The 26,983-nt window shown below is 37.7% G+C and overlaps 1 protein-coding gene across 7 annotated transcripts in view; it reads right to left on the bottom strand.

Annotated features, from left to right (window-relative positions):
* The window catches only part of kaznb (kazrin, periplakin interacting protein b), a 165,425-nt gene that overhangs the window by 128,474 nt on the left and 9,968 nt on the right, over nt 1-26,983 (bottom strand). For all 7 annotated transcript variants that reach the window (XM_016670711.1, XM_016670731.1, XM_016670725.1 and 4 more), the window contains one exon: nt 2,350-2,507. In XM_016670711.1, coding sequence (XP_016526197.1) covers nt 2,350-2,507 — 158 coding nt within the window. The remainder of the gene's footprint in view (nt 1-2,349; nt 2,508-26,983) is intronic.

Raw genomic sequence — 26,983 nt, 5'->3', positions numbered from 1 at the left:
GATGCTACACTTAGCGACGATGTACTTCCAGCTTTTTCTAAACATTAGAATAATTGTTTATATGCTTTGCTATAGCTGGGTTCTTCTTTTACTTGATTTATTTTATTTATTTTTTATAAATAAACATCTCTGGAAAAAATTAAGAGATGACTTTAAATGATCAGTTTCTCTGATTTTACTTTTTATAGTTATATGTTGATGAACATTGTTATTTTATTCTATTAACTACTCACAACATGACTGAAATTACAAGCAAAAATTTAGTATTTATTTAAATGAGAAATAACAAAAAAGATGCAGTGCTTTCAGACCTCAAATAATGCCAAGAAAACAAGTTCATGTTAATTTAGAAACAATAACAATAATGTTTTAACTCAGGACGATAAAACATTAATACTTGGTGGAAAAACCAGGAGGTTTTCAATGAGGTTCACTGCAGTGGGCTCTTAGTTTTTCCAGACTTGTATATATGATATTAACTACCTTTTAATCTAAAAATAAAGATTTTCTGTTTCTGTATTACGTTGCAAACCAATAATTTACATAAACATGAACAGGATGAAACCAAGGCTTCTGCTTTCTCCATTCCTTCTGCATTCAAGCAAAAAAAAATTACCAACTTTTATAATTTTTTTCCTTTACATTTTATGTTCCGTCTTTGATTTACTTTTATATTTTATAATTTTTACTTTTATTGCTTCTGGTACACTATGTAAGGCACCAACTGGGTACCCACTGCTTTTTGCAAACTGCTTCTGCATTTATGTTTTGTCCTCTTTTATCCTTTAGCTCTTTAGTTATGCGTCTTGCCTTTGCTCTGCAGAACAATTTGAGTTGCACTTGTATTTTAAAGGTGCTAACAGAGAAAGTTGATTATTTGTTATCCATAAAAGCAGCATTCCTCAGCAGGCAGACACACAGAGAAAAAAGTTATTACTTTGGAAAGGATTCTTTCTTTAAGCTCAAAAGATTATTCCTGTTCAATCTGTAAGACTATTAAAGTAGCTGCGAACAGAGAGCAGGCAGCCAAGAAGAGAATTAAAAACTAACTTTTCAAAGTTCAGCAGCGAATTGTTTATCGCTTCCCTCAGATTGGTAAAGTTCTCACAGAGCTGGGCCGACTTTACTGTGAGAAATGAAGAATGACTCTTAGTTCAGTCCATGTTGCTAAGAAAACTTTTAGAGAAAGTATGAAAATATATGGAAAAGCTTGTTCTGTTAATGTTTTCCCTCAGCTCTTTGGAAACTTTCCTACAAATTAATAAAAGTAACTTCTAAAATACAAAGTGTGACATAAAGTTATAAACAAAACTCAGAGCTTTCTTATTAGATTTGTTCTCAATTCCACCTGTTTTTGAATAATTTTCAGGGTTTTTTTTGTAAAGAAAGAGAAAAATGACAAACTACTCAAATTATTTTTTGTTTTCTTTGCTTCATTTTCACACTAAATTTATGTGGATGCAAAAAATGAATCAAGTCCAGCAGACAAAACTATTTGTGATTATTTTTGTCACAACTCTCCTTCCTTCAGACACAAATTTAGCAGCTTCAGAAAAAAAAGAAAGTCAAAGAAAAATAATTTCTCACAGAAATCTTTGAGTAAGATCCGGGTCTCTCCAAAGATTTGAGGACTGAATCATGATGAGTTTTTATTAAGAAAAGTGTTTCTAAATCAGCAAGTGGTGATTAAATTATAAAACACTTTGGGACAATTAATCCCTTTTCTTGATTTATTGATTAACATGTCGACGATGTAAACATAAAACTAAAATTAAAAAGAAACATTGGTGCTTCTTTTTGTAATTTAAAAAGCAGAGAAAAAGAGTCTTTCATTTCTAATAATGGGACTCTTATTTTAGTTTATTCTCTTTTGTTAAAATTACCACCAGTGGAAGATTTTTTCGTGACACAAAGAGCAACTAATCTTGTATTGTTATAGGATTGAAACGTTTTTAAATTAGTATTTTCACTTATTTTAGCAGATCTTACAGCAAACTCAAAAATCTGAATTATTCTGGGGAGACAAGTAAAATCATTTATATTTACATTGATTTTAAATAACAAACTTACACATTTGTAGTGGACAGAAAACAAAAAGCAACAGTTTTTGTATCTTTCTGTCCGATCCAGATTATTCAGATTATTCACTACAAATGTAGCATTTGTTTGTTTTTTTAAAACTTAGAGATCAACATTGAGCTGTTCCAGAAGTCAAAACTAAACCACAGAAACTTTGTTCCACTAAACTGTCAATTACCCATAAAGAAAAGCATGATTGTGAAACTGAATGGTGTATTTCACAGCGCCGGCTGAATTATCCTGCCTCTCACCGAGGGAAGGCGTTGTTACCTGAGCGTCCATCAGCAGGTGTCTCATCAGGGTCATGGACTTCCTGAGGGTGTCCCTCTCTCCGGGGATGAAGGCCTCCTCCTCATCAGCCAGACTGCAGGGTCGGGTCACCATGAACTGAGCGATCTGGTCGTTCAGGCTGTTCAGAGACTGGACAGCTGCAAAAAAACAAAATACACATTAACAAAAACGTCTCTCTTTGTGTCTCTTTTGCCCTTTTCTGGATCAGACTTTAGTGATCTGAGACGTTTCCTCCGTCCATGACAACTGTTCTCCTCCTCAGAATAATCCCTCATTTAGACAAGACGAGCATTATTAGGCTCAATCAATTACAGAGACTTAGAAATTCACTTTCACTCTGTTATATAATCCGCTACGTTACGATTAGAGCCACTGTAATAATGTCTACTGTGTTTTTCTTCTTCCGGACTTAACACAATGCAGCCCTCAGAGCTGAGAAGATATATTTATCCCCCAAGAAGCCAAAAATGTAATAAATCATTCAATAATTGAATAAATAAAACTGGATACAAAGCAATTATTTTATCAAAAAATACCAAAAATTGATGATAAACTTTACATTTATTTTCAGTAGTCTGTTTAAACTTATTTATTAATGCAGCTTTTATTTAATTATCTAATTATTCGTGCTATGGTGCACCTTTAATTATTTTTAATCTGTTACTGTTCAATGTTATAAAGGTTCCTGGTATTTGATTGGCTAACCTGATTGTTTAAGTTCAGTTCAGACCAATCATCTTGAGTTGAGTGATTTTAGCCCCGCCCACTAAGAAGAGCTAAAATGAAGTGAAACAGAAACGAGGCTGATCTGATCAGAGAACGAGAATACGGCAAACAATGAACAGAAATCAGACCCAGAATCAAATAATCAACACAGAACCTGACAAAAAACGCTTTCAATAATGAAATCTACAATATTAGGGTAGTTTGGGAGTTTAGAAATTAAAAAAACATGTTATTTAGACAGAAGTTGTCAAACAACGATGTGATTCATTTACACAGTAGATTTTTCCTCAGTGTCCTTGAGCAAAGCACCGACTCCGAGCTGCCCACTGATCTGCAATTAAACAGGTGATATATTTCATTAAACTGAGATAAGGGGCAGGATTAAATACGTGTTCACTTCTTCCTGCTCCTTTTCAAACAGAAGAGTAATAGGAAACAAATTGTTTTGCTCTTGGCCATGTATGCACATGTTTTTCTGTAACCTACTGTTTGTTCTCTTGTTTTAGTTACAAAAACCTGTTTGAAATAAACAAATAAATAAATTAGGTGAATGAGAGTGGTACTCAGTATCAGTGGTATTATTGAATTGATTCATGTGTAAAAGTATTTTAATCTGTCATGTGACGAAAAAGCATTTTATTAGTTGGTCCATTTAAGATTTCATGTAAGTCCATGAAGGGGTGCACCGATTAAAGTTTCCGATTACCGATCTTTTGTAAAAAACCTGAACTACCAATTCTGATTTTGGCCGATACCAATGGTTTTTTGTCTGAAATGTTAGAAAGGCACTGAGTTGGCAGCAGTGGGCTGACAATTGTTAATGAAAACGTGCAGAAATGACCTGGTGGGTCAGATGAGGACAGTGGCTGATTTCCAAGGTAAATATCGGTGGATTAGATCGGGTTCACATGTGAGTATCAGTCGATCTCCAAGCTTCCAAAATTAACTCTTACAATCACAGCGTTCACTGCAGTGGACAGCCATCTAAAAGTAATTTTCTTGTGTTTCTTGTGTATTTTTATGTTATAAATGCACAGAGACCACTGAAATGGACACTACCGCATCATACCACACACTGCCAACTACTGGCCATCCACTGCAAGTGCAACAAAATATTTATTAAATCCAAAATGGCCGACAGACGAAAAAGCAACTCAGGAACATCTAGTCCCTCCTTCTACTTTAGAAGACTCCGGGAGGTGTAAAAAAATATTGACATTAAGTAACTAAAGAACAAAACTACTGATGTAAATAACTTCGTATTTAGAGAAAACCCACAACTGATCACCCAGAAAAAAACATTTTTTTAACAATATTTTTCCTACCTTTTTTTTTTAAATGTCTTAAGAAAATCTAAATCAAAAACAAAAAAATACTGACATACAGGATCATAATTCATGTATGAAAGGGTTGAGGAAATCGGTGCCAATAAATCGGTGCACCACTAATTCCATGTGTTCATTAAACCATCAAAATGCTCAAAATCACACATTTCCCTGATGCAAAACATGTGCTTTGCATATGTTGTACATAATTATATGTAGCACATAATTCATGTGTTATTTTTTGAGGGCATTACTTTGTTCTTCCTCAGCTCTGTTCAGGCTGAGAGGAGAATTTGGACAGGAGCGACAGAGTGACTGAGGCAATATGTGAGTCACCAGTGACAGTCAAGGTCGGGATTTATTTATTTATTTTCCCACAGAATTGATCAAAGATTTTTGGCCGCACCTTCCAGGCTTCTCTTAACCTGCAGAAGCTCAGCAAAGGGAGGGATGTTTACAAGCAGCAAGCAGAGAGAGCATCATCCTGCGGATCAAATCAGAGGATGGCGGCGAGGTTTAGGAAGGGGTGTGAAGACACGGGGGTAAACTGTTTATGACAGCAGCTGATGACTGGATTCCTATTTCACATTCAACATTTACAAGGTGGACCTCTGCAGCCAGAAGATGGCAAAACACTCCAGGTAATGGCATGCTGCTGCTGAAAATGACATGTTGTCAGAGCGAGGAAGCAGGCGCTGCCTCCCATTTCAATTTCCCATCTTGAATGCATTCTTCCACAAAGAGACGGGTGGCTTTTTATGATGAAAACTTCGGGATGACAACCACAAATAGGCCCATGTCAACACTCGGCATCACTGAGCAAAATCCGACCACAAACAAAAAAGTCCTGAAAGAAAATGTCAGAAACGCACTTTGCATTTGCAGCAAACGTTTGCCTCAGCCTTGTGCAGAATCCTCTCTGATCAATGCTCGACTCCAGGTCAGCTGTACGTTTCCAACACTTTCACTTTTAATAATCATGCTGGAACAAACCAGACCAGGCGACAGCGTAAGTATGGCTGTTTGCCTCGGTTCTTTGAACCCAACATGGGAGCGTTTCTGCTCTAGTTCACACAAATGTTCAGACAGTTTTGACTGGGTTTGGTCAGTAAAAGTTCATCATGCTGATTATTTTTTAAATAACAGAAAGTGTGAGTAAAACTACACAATGAGTTGCCACACTTCATTTTGTTTGTTTTTGAAGCCTTTTAATGCAGTTTCTCAGATACCCTGGGTTATTACCACCTTTCCCAACAACATTGATATTTTTTATCTTCATACTGAAGAGATCTACTGAGTTATTTAGTCTGCAGTGTTGGTTTCAGTGAGGTCAGAAACACATTATTTATTAGGGTAAGTAAATGAGCAGGGGTGTCCAACTCATTTTCATCTTGGTCCATATCAGAAATATGATTGTTCTTAAAGTTGTGCCAGAATCTATTGATAAAACCCATTAAACTGTTAAAATATCAATAAACATCTGTTTGTTTCTTTATTTCAGTCCATCTTTATGATGGACTGATCACACTGATCAGACCATCCAGGATTTTGTGATTGTTTTTGTGGATTTTTGATATCGGAATCACAGATTTTGTGGTGTTAATTTAGAAATATTTGTGCTAATGTCTGATGTTAAATGTGACTTTTTTCTTAATCGCCGTACTTGACATCAAGTAAGGCTGAGGCAGCAGTCACTTAAACTTGATGTTTTTGACCAATTTTGAGAAAAAATTGCAGTAAGAATCAGAAAAAAATGCGGGGATCTGTTGATTGGCTTAAATTTTACAGATTTGTGGAAAAACTGGAGCAATTTGGCGTTTAGAGAGCCACATAAAAAACTACGACGGGCCAGATTTGGCCCACAGGCCTCGAGTTTGACAGGTGTGGTCTAGAACCTTCAGATTTATTCCCACCTTTATCTTAGTATATCCGGTTGCCTAGCAACCATGACAGCCCAGACTAAAGCTAGCAAAAATGCTACCCAAAAGATTTTCTTTTTTACTTATTCAAAACTTTTTAACTAATTAAATGACTTAATTAAATAAACATATTTTAATAGTGTTAAAATACATGAGTAAGAAGAGCCTAACAACACAACCACTTTAAAGGTGACCTACTATGCGTCCTTGAATAAGTTAGGCTGGGTGAATGGGTTATACAAAACATAATATTTCTTAGAAAATGAGATTTTATTCTGCTCAGTTCTGCCTGTTTTGAGCTCCTTTCAGAATGAGACGTTTTAGGGTGTCTTGTCACTTTAAATCCAAATGAGCTGCTGCTGGCCACGCCCCCAACTGAACGTTTACTTGTCTGTGAAAATGGCAGCAAACAGATCTGGTATTACACAACTGTAGAGAACGTGCAGCTGATTAGTCTGGGGGAGTTCCACTTGGGTTGCTAAGTAACGGGGCTGGGGCCCCGGCTGGGGGTTGCTAGGTAACGGGGAAAGCCTGCCGATTCTGACTTGACTATCGGAGAGGCTTTTGACACGACTCATTAACCAAAAAACATTAACTTATTGCCAGAAAACAGCTGGGTGGGTTGTTTTCAGCAGTTGGACTGTTTCTAGAAGCCGTAGAAACCCAAATGAAAACACGAAAAATGTGCAAAAAAACGGAATTTTGAATAATAGATCTCAGATTTTCATGTTGTACCACCAGATTTTAACACACTTAAATTTTAAAGTTCAGCCTGCAATGAATCTTGGGATTTGCTGTGCTGTGAAGAATAAGACAGACCAATTCTTCAAATTGATAAAAAAAAGAGGATGTATTTGTGGACCATATGGAAAGGCTTTTAAATTTAGACAATATGTGACTTAATTTCAAAGGCAGGCTTTAAAAGATGCAGTCCCTGAATTTGGATGGAAATAAGCAAAGATTTGATTTAATACTTAATACGCGAGTTGTTTTTTTTATTTACTTCTACACATCGTCGTATTGTTCATTGATGCTTCAGTAGCCTTGTTCTCACCCAACAATCAATGGAGATTCTCTCTGACTCTGCAAAGATGGATGGATGAAAATAGAGGGATGGATGTATGGAAGATACTTGGAGTCGAAAACAAGTTTAAAAGTTCAAGTTACTAGACTTACTGTAAACTTACTTTTTGCTAAAGGAATAAAGTTTCCAAAAGGACACAGCGTGTATAAAGCATGTCTTGGATGTGTTCATTCCCCGCATCTCTGTCTTCTTAATTGTTAGAAGGTAATATTACCATGATGTAATGGCACGCAATCATTTAAATCAGAGGGATATTGTACTTTTTGTGAAGCGCACTCCTACACACAGGTGGCCCTCAGTGGCTGCTGACTGTGAGATGCAGACAGCTCATTACAATCCTTGTTGCCACCCACAGCAGAAAAACAACATCAACAATGAGACTCTAATGAGGCATGTTGGTGTTCAGTCAGCTGGTACAGTGTTTGTGAAGACAGGATTTAATCTCCATATTAAAAAAAAAAGGACAAAACTCTCTCATAACACGATGTCCCTGCGCACGGAGAAGTAATCACTCCCATTTTGTGTTATCATTGTTATCACTGGAGTCTTTTTACATGCAGATGTCTGAGTTGCAGCTAAATGAGTTCAAAGAACTCTCTTGCGAGAAACCATGCTAAAAAGCAAATAAAACCAAATCCTCGGCTTCTGTTGGAGTTGGAGTCCGCTCGGTTCGGCAGTCAGGCCGTCTCAGCCAAAGCAATTTGAAGCTGCTCCAAACACGATGCTTTTCAATGCCAAAAGGGCCCAGAATCAGTGGAAAGGATCAGGGAGCTTGTCAAAATCCACAGCAATTCCAAGAGAGAAAACTCAGCCACATTTTAATCACTTCACAGCTAAATATTCACACAACACTGAAAAACAGACTGCTTTACTTTGACTCAGGCCTGCAGGTTCTCACTGGATAAAGCTGCTACTCTCTTAATTAAAAAGGTCTTATTGTGTAACATTTGGAAAAACCTCTTTATTCTTAAATCCATTACGCCACTGCTATGAAGTCCTGTCAGAATAAGCAATAGAACAATAAAACTATTTCTCTGATTCATCATTTTTCTCTTTCTGCCAAAACCTGGTTAACAAAATTCGTCAGTCTACTTTGGTCTCAATTTAATTTACAGAGACTTCATGATTCATTTTATTTGTTGTTTTGTTAATTTATTTTGCATGTTTAAAATGTTTCCCAGGTCCAGTGTTAAATGTTCACTAGAATTTAAAAGTTTATTAATCTTTGAGAATGTGTTATTGCATTAAGATTGATTAAAAATGGTCTCAAAACAACATTATAATTTATCGCAATAACTGGACAATTTATCATCCAGCTAAATTTGTTATGGCGACAGGCCTACTGTTATTCTCCGTTTTATTTTCACTAAGTTCCTGCAACAAAACATTGCAAAATGAACAGGAAATGCTCGTCTCTCTTTTAATATTCTGTTCACTTTAAACAGGATATTAAAGTTTGTATTAAAAAATACAGGTGAGGTATGGTTAGTCAAGCCAAAATAAATGAAAATAAATAAAACACACCTCATAAAAGCTTCTAGCTTTCTGTCTGTTGTTACTTCTCTGTATAATATTTATTCAGTCCAACATCTTGCTGATGTTGGTTTATACAAACATCCTCAACATTTAAACCAAGTTGAGCTCTGAGCTTTGACTGGACCATTGCAACAGCTCGATTTTTCACTAATTTCAATTCTGCTGCAGATTTGCGGTTTTGAAGTGCAAAAACACAGATTTTTACCAAGTATTTTAGTCGAGCTTGAAATAAAACAAACTGACTTACTTTTCAGTCAATAATTCCTTAATATTCATGAAAAAGTACTACGTAGTCCCACTGGCAGATTATTTCACTTTTAACAACACATTTTCCCTAAATTACTAGTGAATTAATCTGAAAGTGGAACTTTTTCATGAATATTAAGGAATTATTTACTTAAAACAAGTTCCCGTCTTGCAGAAAATGTACTGATGAAATATGACAAAACTAAGACATTTGCACTAGAAACTGGAGCAAAAATACTTGGTAGGTAATTTGTCTTGGCACTGCACAGCTTTGGGTCAATTTGCTGGGAACCTCTAATCCTGGGAAGATTGACTGGCAGCAATAACTGCTTCACTGGGATCACTGCTGACGTTTTTCGCTCTTGGTTCTGCGTCAGCTGAGCTGCCGTCTGCGCTCCAGAACAGCAAGCCGCCAAACTCCTGCTTTTAATCGAGAGAGTCACACTCGTCTGGGATCAATTAATCAAAAACAGTTGACCCGCAACACCTGCCTGCTACCCCTATTAGTATTTTTTGTATTTCATATTTTATTGAATGTGCCAAGTTATAATTAAATTTACAGCAATACAATAAATACACTTTCAAAGGGCTGGGTATATAAACCTATAAAAACCTACAGCAACATCACAAAATGATCTCATCCCATTTATATATCAGTATATCTTCATTCTACTTTCAGATTCTTGCAATACATTCAATGACATGCTACTAATAGCTCTAATAATATGAACAAAAATAATGATAACGTTGACGCCAACAATGTTGTGTGACAACAATTTAATACATCAAGACAGTTTCTCTTATTTAGTCTAAACCATTTCCTTATACAAAAGCTTGAATAGCTTAATTTTGTCTTTAGGAGAGCCGTTTCAGCATTATAATACACAGATATCATATATATTGGGCAAACAGCAAGGAACAAGCATAATTTAGTTTTTGCATTTCAAAGAAACTCTGCATGCCTTTGAATTTCTGTGTCCATATTTGTTATGAAAATAAAATTCCTTGCTTGTGTTTGTCTATCTTCCACCGCTCATTTCTTCCTTTAGTTGGATGAAGTTTTGTCTTCCTGGCAATAAGCCTCCTCACCTGCATGGGTTCTTCATAAGTCGGCCATTTTCACTTCCTCTTCAAAACACTGTTGTTCATGCCTGGCTGATAATAATAATCCCCTCTCTAATTTGATTAGGGTTTTTTTTTTATGTTACATTCATAAATCCTAAGTCTAATTTTATGTCTGCAAATCATCTCAACAGTCAGTCTAGTATTGTTTACCTATCAGCACATCTGTAAAATACCTGCAGAAAATCATCACTGGTTTCTTTGACTAACCTTCCAGCTATTACTGTACATTATTTTAACTTTGTTTCTTATATATCTTTAGACTTTTGTCTTCATATGAACCTCAGTGTCCCGTCACTTTGCTGCTTATACACCTGAATTTTCCCACTGTGGGACAATAAAGGCTTTTTCCTTTCTATTCTAACTACACAGCCATTTTATTAGAGTCCTCCAAATCAACTTTTACTGTTTCTAAGCTCCACTTTCTGTTCCTTTCTGGATGTAAGCTGGGAAGTTTGCAGTCCAAGCTAAATTTCTGGTGGCATGCTGGTGATTTACATAATTAGCATTAGGACCCCCTGCCTAATACTGTGTGGGTCCCAGTTCTGCTGCCAAAACAGCACTGAACCGTTAAAAAGGCATTAACTCCATTGGATACATGAATCTATGTTATGGTATCTGGGACCAACATGACAGCCGCAGATCCTATAAGTTCTGGGTTTAGCGAGTTGATGCCTCCGTGGACTGAACTCGTTCACACTCGCTCCTTCTCGATCCTTGTCTTTAAAGTCAACCTCATCAAGCTTCCTGAACCTCTGCTGAACCATTTTTGGTTTCTGGAAGGGTGAATTATCGTTCTGAAGCAGAGCTGAGGCACTGGAGGCGGTAATCTACATTGATGGGAGGAACCGGTGTCAGCATGGGGTCAGTCTCCATCTTACCATGGAATGATCGACACCAACATCAATCGAGAGAAGTGAGGTCTGCACTGCGGCTGATGCTCTTTGTCACCTCCTGGACGAGTCGCTGAACTCTTGGAGTTATTTTGATAGACCAGCCATTCCTAGAAGGATTCAGTGTCCATGTTTTCTGCCTTTGTGGGCGGATGGCGGCTTTTTGTGTTTCTGTTTAAGAGCTTTTAGCAACACCATGTTTTCAGACAGGGCCTATTGTAGGAAACCTATGAAAGATTTTTATTTTGCACTTCCATTTGAGTCTCAACTGTTTCTAAAACCAGCTCAAGCGCTTCAAAAAACAACAACAACCAGTCGTTTTTTGCAAAAGTAACATCACAACTCAGCAGGCACTGCCCTGTAATCTAGCAACCCCAGCAGAGTTCCACTGGTTACCTAGCAACCCCGGCAGAGTTCCACCGGTTACCTAGCAACCCCAGCAGAGTTCCGCCGGTTACCTAGCAACCACAGCGGAACTCCAGCCAGCTGGTTTTACTGCTGTATGTGCTGTACAATGACTTCTGGAAAAGACAAATGTTGTATTGTTGACTTACCATTCAGAAACCACTTGGTGTATTCTTGTTGGTTGTGCAGGGAGGCGCCACTTATGCTTTTCAAAGATGTACAGTCGAATTATTGCCCATCTTTTTGGAGCCATTTACATGTGTGAGCGTAAACACTGATTTGGGGGCGTGGACAGGAGCAGCTTATTTGGATTTAAAGTGACACAATGCCCTAAAACAGCTCATTCTGAAAGGAGCTCAAAACAGGCAGGACTGATCAGACTAAAACATCAGTCTGGTCACTTCTGCTTACTGGCATTTGCACAGTTTTATGCAGTTCAAATAACATTTCTGCAGGTAATTACAAATATATATTTTCTACAGTTATTTAAGATTTAACAATGATTTTGTGCAAAAAAAAACAAAAAAAAAAACATCTTTTGTAGACCATTAACTTGCTCAAGGAAGCATAATAGTCTTTAAAGTGTTTTGTTTGTAAGAGTTTAGCAGTAATCAAGTTAGTGAAGATGAATAAAAGACGTGCTTAATCACTGTTAGTTCATGATTTAGCAAAGGGGTGAGTAACTCTTTCCTTTAATGAGTAAAATCATCTGAAATTTGCTTGAGAATAAACTAAAACTAATGAACAAAAAAAAAACCCAAAAAAACAAAACAAAGACTCCCTTAACACATTAATCTGATCTCCAGGTGTAAAGGATTTAATTTGCTTAAGGATTTCATCCATGAAGCCAAAACATGAGGATGAAACCAGACATCACCATAATCTGAAGGATTTAAGATTAATGGGATCAGCCAGACATCTGATCAAACACTTCTCTCAACATTTCTGCTCTACAGCAGCTTCGCTTCACACATCTCTTATCTGCAAATGTAGAATATGCAGATCTCATTTCCAGCAAAAAAAAAAAAAAAAATCCAAGCAGAGGAGATAAAAGCCTTTCTGGCACTCTCCAATTGAGCTATCATAATCTCAGCATGACAACTTCTCCATCCGAACATAAAAACCCGGAAACGGGGAATCCAAAATGCCCGTGGCAACACTGCCACCATCTGGTAGCTCTGACCCTTCGCTGCAACGTCAAAATGAAAAACATCCTTCTCTTACCATTTATTAGAAGCTTGATTCATTCTCACTTTTATTACCATTACCGAGCATATTCCAGTAAAATATTTGACATTTAAGACATAAATTATTTATTATACTCGATAATTTGAACCTTTTATCTTTTTAAATGCCCCCACTTTTAATAACATGCAATTACCCACAAAGATGAATGGGAAAAACTACAAGAAAAAGGCCACCGCACATCCATTCTGACGCTAATTCACGACTGAGTAATAACCCGTACTTTATTCAGACTGCGCTCTACTTCGGTTTAATGGGTGAAGCTGATTTGGGATAACTTTGATCAGTGTGCCACCTAGTGAGGAGAATAAGAGACAGAAATACCTCGCCGCTCTTCTACTCTTTGAGTCAAAGACTTCAGAAACACAAAAGCTCAGAGGGGAGTCAGATCATTGATTGAATATAAAAACTCTGATGGTTTTAATAATCCTCCAGCTGATGAAACCACTCTGCACTTAAATTCCTCCTCTCAGCTCTGAGTAAAACTCACACAGGTTACAGATTTCCACACTGTAAGTGCAGGGGAGTCAGAGAGAGAGAAGGGATATCTGCCCGAACAAAAGGTTACGAGCTCTTCAGCGCGTGCATTATGTCTTTAGAAACATCTCAAATTAATCACAGAGGACGAGAAAGAAAAGGCAGCACAGAGGGAAAAAAACACCTGCAGTTATTGCTGCTTGCACTTTACTGCAATCTGCCTCATCTACTTCTACTTTGCTTACTTTAAATATCTCCCATTGTGACTTTGATGAAAAATCTTCAAAAGTGTCTTGCTGTGTAGGTGGAAGAAAAACAACATTAGTGACAGGCACAGCCGCGAAGGCAGAAGCTTACATAAAAACAGTTTATTCCCTTTGCGAACTATTGTTTAGTCTGGTAGACTAAAGCCGTTCTCTGTTATGCAAAAGAGTTTCCCAGCTAAACATCACTGCTAGCAAAGCAACCTGCAAACTTATCCGCACCGTGCATAACAAGAAGTCTTTACATAGACTGGGCCTGTATGTACAATAATCCAACACTGAAAAGTAAAATCTAACTTTCAATTTGGTTTAGGTGATTCAATTGACAAAAAAACATAAAGTCATCAATATCACACTTATTGGCATCAACATGTAATACATTATTTTAAGTTGGTTGCTGAGTTTTTTTTAGTAATTTAGGACTTCTCATTTCCCTGTGGAGTTTAATTATGATGCGACACAGAGGCCCATTTCACTGGGCTACTGTTCAAAATGGGAAAGATAGGCAAAGATGTCTATCACGAAGCAAATATGAAAGAACAAGAACATACAACGTTAACTCAAACACGTGTCAAAGCTGAAACAATTAATCAAATCAATTATTGAAATGATCTTCAGCTATTTAATAGCAGATTAATTGTTAACTGGAGCATACAGGGTCAAAAATGTTAATTTGGGGAAATAACATAATCAGACGTAGTGTTAGCTTCACCCAGTTCAAATTCTGGCAAAAAAAAATAAATAAAAAATCTACCTGCTAAACACCTTTTGCTGTCTAATTATTAAGTGGTTAATCCATAAAATAGTCAACAGATTAGTCCTAAATTGTACTCATGCCAAGTCAAGCAGAAACATCTGAGCTTTTCATGTTGATGATAAATATTTTTTTAGCTGCAGATGCATCTTTTGAAACAAATGATCAAGTATGCAACAAAGGAAAGCTGTTATTTAACTTCTTTCAGTAAAATGTTTATTTTATTCCTAAAAAAGGAATTGAATTATTAAAATTCAAATTTAAAAATACTTTATTAATCCCAAAGGGAACTCATATCTAATAATAATAATAATAATAATAGTAATAGTAATAATAATAATACAGCATTTATAATGATATAACATTATATTTGCTGATTTGGATCTTTTAATATATTTCTAAAATTGTATATAAAGTCTTAAGTGGTTAAATTAAAAGTCTGCAGAATGTGCCAATTATGTCACTAATCAATTAATGTTCAGAATAATTGATGGTCAGTTATGAAAATAATTAGTTACAGCCTAATACACATATATTATATATAACCATTTTAAAAACGTTTTGATCTCATGTTGAAACAGGCGACGTCAAAAGATGAACACATTCTTTAGTGGTGAAATGAGGAGAAAATGCTAAAAATGGTAAGAATTAAATAAAGTATTAAATAAAGTTTGCATTTTATTTTAAAAACTGTGACGCCCCAGAGAATGGGAGCGATTTCTATTTGTGCCATATCACATGAAGCACAGAGCCAGTGCAAACCTGAAGTATGTCGAGCTGTATTGCAAGTAGCGAAAGTTTGTTTTTAAAATTTAAAGTGAACAAAACCAGCCATAGATTTGGAGGTGGCAGTAAGTCGTTGGCGAAAGAAGCGAGGACAGAGATGCAAACCAAAGGAGCTGACAAATGTTAGCCAAGAAGGAGGGCAGATTGTCTACTGGTTTATTTTTAACAGCTCAAAGTCATTTAATGTACATAAATGTCATAAATGTTAATTAGCTCTCAGCTAATTAACACTCATGATATGAGAAGTAGAGGAGAATAATATGAGATAGTTCAGCGTCAGCGCACACAGGCGCCAGGGCATTGTGGGTACACACAACCAGAACAAACACTTGGAGAAACTGATCGCAGTTACACGTGGAGGGCAGACGAGATAAAAACTCAGGATAGCAACATGGTCTGGTGAAAGTATCTCACAGCTGCTGCCAAGCACGAACAACAACGAGGAAGATTTCAAGCTAATTAGTGTGAAAGGCTGTGGGATTCACCTAAGCACACAGGTGGAAAACCTCCGCCAACAATATATAGAAACACATGACATGCTCAGAGGAAGTGGCAGCTCGGGAGATGAAAGGAAGAAAGTTTTCTTTACATAAAGAGCTGCATATCAGTCTTCACCTCACGGGAAGACGTTTTTCAGAAGCTAGGCTGCAGCTCATTTGACAAACGATTTGGTGAAAACAAACTTGCACCAGCAGAACGGAGCAACTCTGGTCCAACTGAGGCCCAGAGCATCCACGGGACTACGATGTGAGAAGACGGATTAAATCTCCATGACGACCATTACGGTCTGTTTGTGTGCTGAATGGATGCTTCAGTCACTACATCACACAGCTAACTTTAACTGGACTTGTTGACGCTTCAGGTTTATTTGTACCACATCAGCAACAGGGCATTTCAAAGTGCTTTAAATCATAAAAACTCAAGAATACAAAGTCATAGAAAACACAGTCAACAACTGAAACATTACACTTTGTCGTCGTTACACAACAAAATGTTAACTGTTTCGTTTTATCATGTTTCAAAAGCAACTCTAAACAGGTGGGGTTTTTGAAAGTTTGTCCAAATTTGTGGGGCGTAGAAGCTGAATGCTGCTTCTCCTCGTTTGGTTCTGGTTCTGGGGATGCAGAGCAGAACCAGAACCAGGAGACCTGAGAGGTCCGGAAGGTTGCTATGACAACAGCAGATCTTTAATTCATTGTGGTGCAAAACCGTTCAGTGATTTATAAACTAACAGTATTTTAAAGTCTAACACTACAGGCGGATCTGAAGAGAGATAAAATGGGAAAGAACATAATCTCCACTCTTAAATCTGCTGCAGGATCAAGGATTTGGTACATTTACTCAGTTACATGAGATTTATTTGGGGGGAAAATTACTTTTAGGAGTATTACTATTACACTGTACTTTTTACCTGTAGATTTTCTGCCAACTGTGAGTAACTTCACTGAAGAACAAACATGTTTTAACCAAAAATTCATCGGACACACACCTGATGTTTTTGTTGAAGTTTCATTAGTTTTATGTTGAAAGAAACAGATTTTTTTTCCTTTTGTCTAATTTTGTTATTTTGTAATTGATATTTGAATTATTTTCATTCTGACCTTTAAAATACTTACATTTATAAATTATTTTATATTTTGGTCCGTCTAATGGTGTAATTTTTAAATAGTAAATGGTTGGTACTCAATACTTGCGTAACTTTTTTACCAAATACTTTTACACTCTTACTTGACTTCTTAACTTCTAGGATGGTTAGTTTTTACTTTTACTTGAATAAAATATGTAGAAGTAGTGCTACTGTTACTTGAGTACATTTAATCCAGTGTGTTGGAGAAGGAATGCATCTCAAAGTTGCAGGATTGCAGCTCTCCATGCCTGGAGTCGGGCCCTCCTGATCCAAAGAGAGATGGTTTGCCAGACACACAATCGACCTTCTTTAATGGCCGCCTCAGTCAGCAGTCCACATGTTTATCACAGGTATCACAGTGAGACTGGAGGGAGCTGAATGATGATGAAGCTGGAATCATCAAAGCGTGATGCAAACATTTTGCTGGTTCTTCACATCACTAACAAATATGCAGATCTGGTCGCACATAAACAAGATGCTTCACTTCCAGCTGCTTCCAACCGCAGTTTTAAAGGACGAAAACATAAGAACTCTGAAGACAGTTGTGGCAAACAGAGTAAAAGCGACGTCTCTTCATCTGCTGCTGATATGAGGAGAGCAAATGAGGATCCTCTCGTCTTCACAGAGCCGAGGTTAACGCTTGCTTGTTAGAGAAGAGCTGTGTGAGCTCACACATGACATTTTAAAATCCTGACGCTTCACGCTGGAGTGCATCTCAAAAGCCGAGGCTGGAAGCAGCACCGGTGACAAGCCTTCCACCAATTAGGACTGTTTGCGCGAGCGAGCCTGAACCCGTCTTTTAGGACAGATGAAAGTGGGTCAGAGCCGCTGCGTATCTTTGTGCTGCAGCACAATGGCAGGTAGAGCACACAACTCATAAACTTTAAGTACGACAGACGGGGATTAAACAGAGAAACTTTAAATTAGCTCTAATATGGGGTGACGGCTCAAAACCATTATCATTATCAGCTGCTTTGATGCCGGAAATTCACTTTCTGAGCAGGCGTCGTCTTATTGGACGTGCAGGTATTGCCTCTATCATTCATTACCACGTTTATCTGCAGGTAAACAGCCCGGCGAGTTCAAAGGTGCTTCAAATCAACACTTTTACCGAGTTCGACATTCCTGTGAGGTAAAAACTGTTGCCAGCCCGTTCTCTGGGCTTTTCTGACTCCTCTCCCACATCAAACAGTGAGAACTCTCCATATTCACATGCCTGCTACTCGTGAGCCTGAGGAGAACAGAGCAGAGTGCTGTTTAATGATGCTCAGCATGTCTCTGTATGCCAGAGTCTGCGGAGGACAGAGCCAGCCGAGGAGACATCAGAGCCGAGGTGGAGAGCGCCAGAAACCACTTGACTTAATAGCCAACGGTCGGCTGTGGAAGTGAACCGGGTCAGGGCGAGTGACTCTGAATTTTAGCCGGTGTTTAATGTTTTTGAACTCAAATCTCCACGGATTTCCAATGACTTGCCCACTGGGGATAGAAAAAGCAGCATTAGACGTTCATAGGAAGCAACTTCTTTGGTTTTATTTTCTTTTTCTTACATTAAATATAAAGACTCGACTAAAGAAAATGCAGGTTCTCCAGTAGAAGCCGGGCGGCACACAAAGATCAGCTGCAGATCAAACTGAGCACCAGAACGAGGAGAAAAGGGTTCAAGTGACTTGCTGTTGCTCCCAGATGAGCCGCTTCAACAAACAGGGATTTTCACTCACATCCACCTCAGGTTCGCAGAGAACGGCCCAAAAAACATTGAGACAGTGGCTGTGTTTCCATTACAAACGGACAAAACTTTGTCAGCATTTCGCTAATGTAAAAAAAACAACAACACTATTTCATAATGGCTGAATTTCCAATAAGAAATGTAATTAAAATCACATGTGAATAAGTAATAAAAAAAATCCTCCAACCACTTCCTGTTGTTTTCTGCATCTTTTTAGCAACATCATGTTGCTGATCAAGACTTTGTAATATTACAAAATATTATTTGTAATATTTTTCATTGATTTGCATTGATAAATATTACAAATAAATTTAGCATTTTTGCATAATACACAAATTTTGATCACAGCTGGAACACCACCTCATCCTAGTGCAAACACCTCCTATCAAAAAATATGAGTTTTTATGAAATTGGCATGTTTCTACTAAGCAAATTTATTTTTGAAAAGTCAGATTGTGAAGTTAAATGGTCAGTGGAAATGCAGCTACTGTCATTCAACTCATTAAAAGCAATATTTAGACTTTTACTGTTACTCTTGTTAATCCTGTTGCTTCTGCGTGATTTTTTTGTTCAACTCTGGCTCCCTGTGCCCGCCATGATTTTTGTTTTCAATGTTTTGTTCTCCATTCTTTCATTAAAATCCACATAATCTACTCAACGCCTCCGCCTGCTGCGTCTGAGTCCACTTTAAACAGCAGGACAGTTTATTTGCTGTTCTGCGTTACTCTGGTTGAAACATCCAGAAAGCTCTGCGAACCCGGCGCCCTCTGAGACGGCGTTTGTATCGGCTGTGATTTGCTCGCTATGCAGTTTGGTTCAGGACAGAATCACTCAGTCGCTCTCATCTACAGGCAACAGCAGGACTTCATGACTTCCTCCAGCAAAATGAGAATCGTATCTTCACACAAACTCGCCAGCCTACATTTTCCTCCTACTGGGCTTTAAACCAGTCTGCAAGCAACATTTCATTTAAATACTTTTACACCAACAAAACCTCCAATATCTTATGGAAAAAATGTTTTTAGGTGTTTTTTAACAGGAAAAACATTGTAGTATTAAAAAGTTGTAATCACAGAGTGATTTCTTTTTTAACTCTGCACTTTAAAGCTCATCACTAAACTGCACAGCCTGCATGTTGAGAACGCCTGAGAGGATCAGCCGTAGTTTCTCTGAAGATAGGAGCGCCTCCAGTAAAATCACCATCCATAATTATAATCCGTATATGAAAACAAGATTCACTGGATCAGCTTTTGACTAAAACTGGCTTCAGTTTTAGAAGAAGGGTCATTGCTGCAAAGCAGGGTGAAATTAGAGAGTGAAATGAAATGAGATTGTCACTGTAATGGTTTAAGTCATAAACCTTAATGCATTTTATTGGAATATGTGATCAATACAAAGTACAGAACAACTATGAAGGGAACTAAAATGTAATAAACCGCAGGGTCGTTGTTGCTCAGTCTTTTATTTCACATTTGCTCATCTGGACCCATCTTTGTTTATTTTTCTTTACAAAATAACTCAAGTTCAGTCAGATTTTCACCAATTTTCAACTTTCCACTTGGGCTTCTGCATGGACTTTGACTGGGCCACTCTAATTAATAGTTTCAAAAATAATTCAATGCAAATTTAGCTGCTCAGGACATGTGGTGAATGCAGATGGAAACTTTATTCAAACTGAAATCATCTTAAAGTGTTCTTTTAGTGTTCATCTTTAAACATGTTATTTGTAATCTTTTACAAGAATATCTATTCCGTTTCAAAGACAGTCACTGGAACACTGTTCTTATTGCGCTGAACTGAAACTTTTAGCTATTTCTTTCATTTGGCATTGTTTCTATTGCAAATTTGATTTTATTTATTTAGATTCTGTTCCAGCAAACAGAACCAAATAGTGTCATCACTGTCAGGCAAAAACCTTGTATCTCCATTTTCATACTCTTCACTGACAAATTTCCAATGAAAAGTTTCCAGAAGAGCTCATAACTTTGACCAGTCAGAATAAATTTACATTTAGGAGCAATATGTGTTTCGAGTTATTTGGAAGCGTGGCACCGATTTGAAATTCACACCACGTCTCTGCCTCTGTTTGAAGATTGCTCTGCAGCTTTTTTCTTATCCCAGTATTCCTCTGCTCCTCTGTGTTACTTTGTCTGCTCTGCGGTGGATTGTGACAGCATTGTGGCAAGACTCTGACAAAAACTGATGTTTCGAAAAAGAAAGAGAAGCGAGGAGAAGTGAGCAGAGCGACGTAGATTTGCAGAGTCAGCACGCGGGCAGAAAACACAGCAGGAATGTGAACAGCACACTGCAAGCTGCTCCTGAGGTGTGTGCACTAAATTAGACCAGTTTTCCTCTCTGCAGCATGGAGTTTTGCACCATGGGCTGCTGGAGCGTACAGTATGCTCATGCAGTAACGAAAAATGTTGACACAGTTACACAAACCTCAAAATACAGTAATCAGCCTCCAAAAAAAAGCAGGATTAGTCCCTGTGTGAAATCTGCTGATGCTCATACCTTAAGCACTCTCCACAGCAGATCAGGCAGCGACAAATTTAGCTGCTTCTTGGTGCTGCAGATGAGTGACTATTAAATCCAAGAGATGTGTCCGCTGAGCGAGCAGAATTCAGCTTATGCGCATTCACTTAAACTTTTCCCAATAACCCTCTTTTTGTGTGAGTGTGTGTGTGGAAGAGATTAACAAAGAGACATAGATTATGGTAAGCGGCAAGGCGGTGGGTAAAATATGTGCAATCTTTTAAAACAATGCAGAGCCATGTAGGAATAAAGAGAATTAGAAACCGGAAGGTGCTTACTGCAGGAAATACATTTAGAATATTATTTTAGAGCATGAAAAATGTCAATCTCAACAGTTTTGACCCTGAAATTAAAGTTAGCTGTCAGTGCAAAGAAGTGGATTTTATGTTGTGATGTAAAAATATTTTTTCTCACATCATAACCACAAACTTCAGTGCATACCAGTGGTTAAGTTAGAGCATAATCCTGAAATACATATTGCAAAAAACAACAAAAAAACAGTTATGGTTTACAGATAAGTTTTAAAAGTGTGACATGCATTTGCATTAAGCGCCCTTTACTGTGATGATCTTAAAAGAGATCCAGTGTACTCAATTTCCTTTTGAAATAACCTAACTTATAATAAATAAGTTAGGCTTTTTAGTATACCTAACTTTTACAACTTGTGGTTGTAAAATGTGAAAAAGTTCAAGGGGAGAGCAGCAAGAAGGCAGTGTTGAAGTAAATCCTGTTCCCAGTTTACTACAAGCCATGTTGGAGGCACAGAAAGAACGTGAAGCCGTCATTTCAGACCAAAATCTAACTTTATCACCTGAATACAAAATGGTGTGTGCAGAGGAAACTTAACCCTGCATATCAACTTAAACACACGCTCTCTAATGCCGTGTTCACGCTGAACCCGTTTCCAGCGTCAGAAATGCGTCCGACGCTTCAAGTTGGACGCATGTACGCTTTGAAGTCAGACACTTGACATGTTACGTTAGACGAGCGTTGGGACGAGCCGCTGCCAGTTTCTTTGTACAACGGAGGATGAAATTGAGGGTGGCAGCAAAGTATCATGTTCTTAAAGCTTCTGCAATCACAACAAACGCTCAAATGTCTTTGCTGAGCATTTTGTGTTCAGTTTCTATTGAACAAACAACAGCAACAGCTGATAACGGCACAATGCGGTTTGGAGCCTCTTGCCTTTATTTCCTCTCCCGGTTACTTTGAACAATGCAGATGAAATACTGAATGTATAGGTTCGATTTACTGAAAACAACTAAATGTGGCCATTGGGCGCATGTTTTGAATTCACCAGAACCTGAGCCCAGTTTGATGACCTGCCAAACCACATCGGTGCCTCCATCTCCTGGCAGGACACCAACTACAGGCCACTGCGTCACAAAGCAGAGTGTTTAATGTTTGACGCTCTGCGTCAACCAATCAGAGACTCTGCTTTGGTCAGATTATCCAACTCCAGCGTTGGACGAACTTGGCACGCGTTGAACGCTCAAAACATTCGAAACACTTTAATTGTGCAGCGCTAGATATTCAAAACACAAAGCAACGCTCTGCGACGCGCAACCACATACCTTTGAATATAAACCAGACGCTCATGACACTCAAATCGTATTTGGTGTGAAGCAGCGTAAGAGAAGGGAAAGGTTAGACAATAAATCGATAACAATATATACCGCGATAGAAATGTGATCAATATAAATAGATAATACATCTGATAGAATATTCAATATATAGAATATTCACTGAACTCCAATTTAAAAACGCACAGCATTCTGGGAGATGTAGGCAGAGGAAAGGCTTTAGCTGCTCGACTTCTCAAGGCCAGCCATGCGCGCTTGGTGTCCTTAACTACTCAATCTTTGGTTACCTAGCAACTCACTCACTTTTTGGTTACCTAGCAACAACCTATTGAGTAACTGGCACAGCAGCAGTTTAAGGTTTTGCCTCACTCTGCTTACAAATAAAAACGGTGTGGAGTGAAAACTGTGAATTGGGAGGCTTTGGGTTCAGTTTTGATTATTTGTTCTGTGTGTCTGCCTTAGTTATTCTTATTTTGATTTGATCTGACTTGTTCTGTTTTACTTATATCTGATATAGTTCCCCTGTTTGTTTACTCTCTCATCACACCTGGTTGTTGGATTCTCCTGTTATTTTCCAGTCAAACTCTGTTGCTCCATGTTATCCGCTCACTGTTTTTCCTGGCTGCTTGTGTTTTCCTTCCAGCTGTAAGTCGTTTTTGAAGTTTTTAATTAAACTTCATTCATCGTTATCCGCTTTCTGCTTCCGCTTGCATTTTGGTTCGACCTTCACTCACAACATGACAAATATATTCATGAGTTACTTATATACGACTCGAAAAATACAAAGAAGAACTGAATACAAATGTTGGGAAAGGTTCAGACATTAAGTAGGATGTTAAATGTAACTGATGAGCTTTACTGTAACTTAGTTTATTGTAAAACACAGACATGTCAAAACCTTACATGAAACATTTCTGGTCAGTCCAACAAAGTAAATTTCACAAACTTTAACCAAGTATTGTCTAGTTATAGTGCCAATATCTTAACACACTTGAAACAAGACCAAACTAACTTACTATTAACATTTGAAGAAGATGTAGGAGCTTGTTTTAAGTAAATAGTTAATTAATAATGATGAAAAAGAACAGATTCAAGGTTTTAATCAGGAAACCTGTTAAGCCTGGTGGTTGGCAATCATTCATCCAGCAGCCTGCTGCATTTTTGAGTTAAAAAATGTTTAAAGTTCACAGAAAATTTGAAAATATCACTTGATAATTATGTGTTATTGGAAGATTAATATCTGAACACCAACTATAAAGTCTTAAAAAATTCGAACATTAAAAAAATGTAAATAAATAAACTAAACTAAGCCTGGTGGGGGCACAAGTAAAGCTTGTTGACCCGCCAGGCTTATAATACACTGGGGGAAAAATGTTTTGTCATGAGTGAAATAATCTACCAGTGGAACTAGAACTTTTTCATCAATATTAAGCAATTATTTACTTAAAACAAGCTCTTTTATCTTGCTGAAAAGCTACTTGTAAAGTTAGTTTTATCACATTTCAACTGCATTTAAATACATTTGCACTAGAAACCACACTAAAAATACTTGGTAAAAATGTTGTGTTTTTGCAGTGCAGTTACATGCAATCCACAAAGTTCTGCTATAATCTAATTAGCAGTCAGCAGTCAATCCAGCAGGTTGAACAAAATCTATAAACAGTGCATAACACACTCTGTTCTCAGGGCTACATTTTGTTTCCAGTGTTTCCAGTCTGCATATGTTAATCTAAAAGCACCAGGGTGACTCAATTTAGCTCAGGGCAGACTTTTACTACAAGTAAATGCAATTTGGTTAGATTTAAATAGTAGTATGGTAAGTTTATTTAGAAAACATGCAGAGTCTACAACTGTACCTCCTGCAGCTTAGCGTCTGTCTCATCATGCGATGAACTGAGACGTCTGGAGTTAGTGAAACTTGACAGACTCTCCTGTCAGTCATCGAGAACGGGTTGATCGCTTTTACCGACAGAAACCAGAGCTTCTTGTTTCTGCTGAGCAAACAACACGGCAAGTGAGCTCTCAAATCTATTCATCGATCGTTTACTAATGTGTACTAATGAAGATAAATGTGACTGATGCAAGAGTCTCAAAAACCTGTAACTGTACACAACAAGTGTGAATGTGGAGCCTGATAACTTTACAGATGTGATGGTTTGTTAGGAGTTATGCGGCTTATGTGACCTGCTGAGTTTCAGCTCCTGATTTTATCAAATCCAATATGGAAACAAGAGGAAGGAGGGCTGCTGTATAAATTACACTTGTATTGACTCTGAGCAAGTGATTTCCAGTGTGGGAGGCCCGTTCAATAAAGTAGATTGGAGTGAATGTAATCAGGCAGGTTCAGCGGTGCTTCGTGTTTTTGCTAATTTAATATACCTGAAATAACATTTACAGAGCGGCATCTAAGAAAAAAAAATACAAAGACAGATTCCTCTGATGGGATTTGTTTCAGGAAGCACCTGCAGTGAACGCCGTTCTGTCAAAGACGCCCTCACGGAGAGTCTCTAAATGATATTAAAGCCGATGGCCAGCAGCCCTGGAGTCTAACCGGGATGAAAACACTGGATGAAAGCCAGCACCTTGACCTCCCGCTGCAGCGACACGACGATGATAAAACACAGGAGGGACGATGACAACATTCAGAGTTATAGGCGGATCCCATCTTCGGACGAGGGGGCCAGAAAACCGCAGAGCGAGCCGGTTCCAGCACCGCCGTGGTCCAGCGGAGCAGAACGGTGACTACGGGTCGCTCTGGGAGCCGAACTCCGGCCGAGACGGAGCGGAGGCTGAGCTGGCAGGGATTTGTGCAGACGCAGCGATTGAACACATGAGGCTTGTTTTATGTAGATGTTTAGCCTCAAAAACTTTGAGTCGCCGCAGGCAGTTGGAGAGAAAAATGGAAAACTGCAAAGACGCTGCAAAAATTATAAGCTGAGCTGGTGAAGAGTGTGAGCGGAGGAATCCAAAATTAGATTTTTACTTTTATAGATTAGCTCGACCGCATATGTCAGACTAAACAAGTTTTATTTTGGGAAATGGGGCTGATGTAGAAGGAAGGGTCACTGAAGAAACACACTGCAAAAACAAAGTCTTACACTTGATTTAAGTCAATAACTCTTGAATGTAGATTAAAAATATATACATGCTAGTTCCACTGGCAGACTATTTCACTCATAACGTGAAAGATGTTTATATGTAAAAAGTTCTGACAGTGGAACTTTTTAAATAAATATTCAATAATTATTCACTGAAAACAATTTTATCCTTGTTTTGCATTGTTGTTTTATTTCAAATGCATTCAAATATTTGAACCAGAAACTGGATGAAAATACTTGGTTAGTTTTTGTGTTTTGCAGTGTGGCATAGTTAGATTTTTTTTGTCTGCCGTTTTCATATGAAACACTGCAAAAACACCAAATCTTACCAAGTATTTTGTTTAGTTTCTGGTTCAAATATCTTAGTTCAGGTGAAATAAAACAAAACTAGCTCACAAGTAACTTTTCAGCAAGAATAGGGAACTGGTTTCAAGTAATAAGCCCCTTAATGAAAATATTATTCACCTACGAGACATAATCCAGTAGAACCACACCTTTTTTTAAAAATCAATACTAAGAAATTACTGACTTAAAATAGGTTCATATCTCTTGCTGAAAAGTTACACAGTTTTTTTTCTAATTTCTTGTGTAATAAGATATTTGCATCAGAAACTAGACTAAAAATACTTGGTAAGATTTGGTTTTTTGCAGTGATGAAAGTATGAGGCCTGGGCTGAGTGACATGCAGAAAGCAGTGGGCTATGAAGAACAAAAAAATGACAACGCACAAATTAATAATATGAGAATGACAATATTAAGAAGAAGTGTCATCTCTCTAAGTTTCTCTTCCAAATAACTTTTTTTTAAAAATCCAAAAAACTGTTTTTCTTAGAGGAACTAAATATATCTCTTAGAGGAAGTTTGAAAACAACAAAATCTTCCAAACTACTTAAATATGTATAAAATTACCGATTATAGATATAGCATAAGAGAGCGATTCAGAAATTAAAAAGGAAATTGAGTTTATTCCTGTCAAGAGTCACCAGAGCCTCAGCTTCCAGGAGAAAATGTCACGTTTTGAACCAGGACTTTTGAACATTTAGCTGAACCCTCCAGTGAATTTCTTGAACTCCTGGCTGCCTCACAGCTGCAAAGCAAAGGATTTCCACCCACCTTCGACTGTGAAAACGGGCAGACTTTCATCCATCCGGGCAGAGCCTTGATTTCTTTTTGGTTACACGAGAGCTTTCATATTCTGGAGGTCATGGCAGCCTGGTGCCTGACAGGAGTTTTTAACCTCTTTTCCTGTTTTGCTAAAATAAA

The sequence above is a fragment of the Poecilia formosa genome, unplaced genomic scaffold, assembly GCF_000485575.1.
Source record: "Poecilia formosa unplaced genomic scaffold, Poecilia_formosa-5.1.2 Scaffold2, whole genome shotgun sequence".
NCBI classification, from domain to species: domain Eukaryota; kingdom Metazoa; phylum Chordata; class Actinopteri; order Cyprinodontiformes; family Poeciliidae; genus Poecilia; species Poecilia formosa.
Note: the sequence above shows the minus strand (reverse complement) of the source record. Positions and strands in the feature narration are given on the sequence as shown.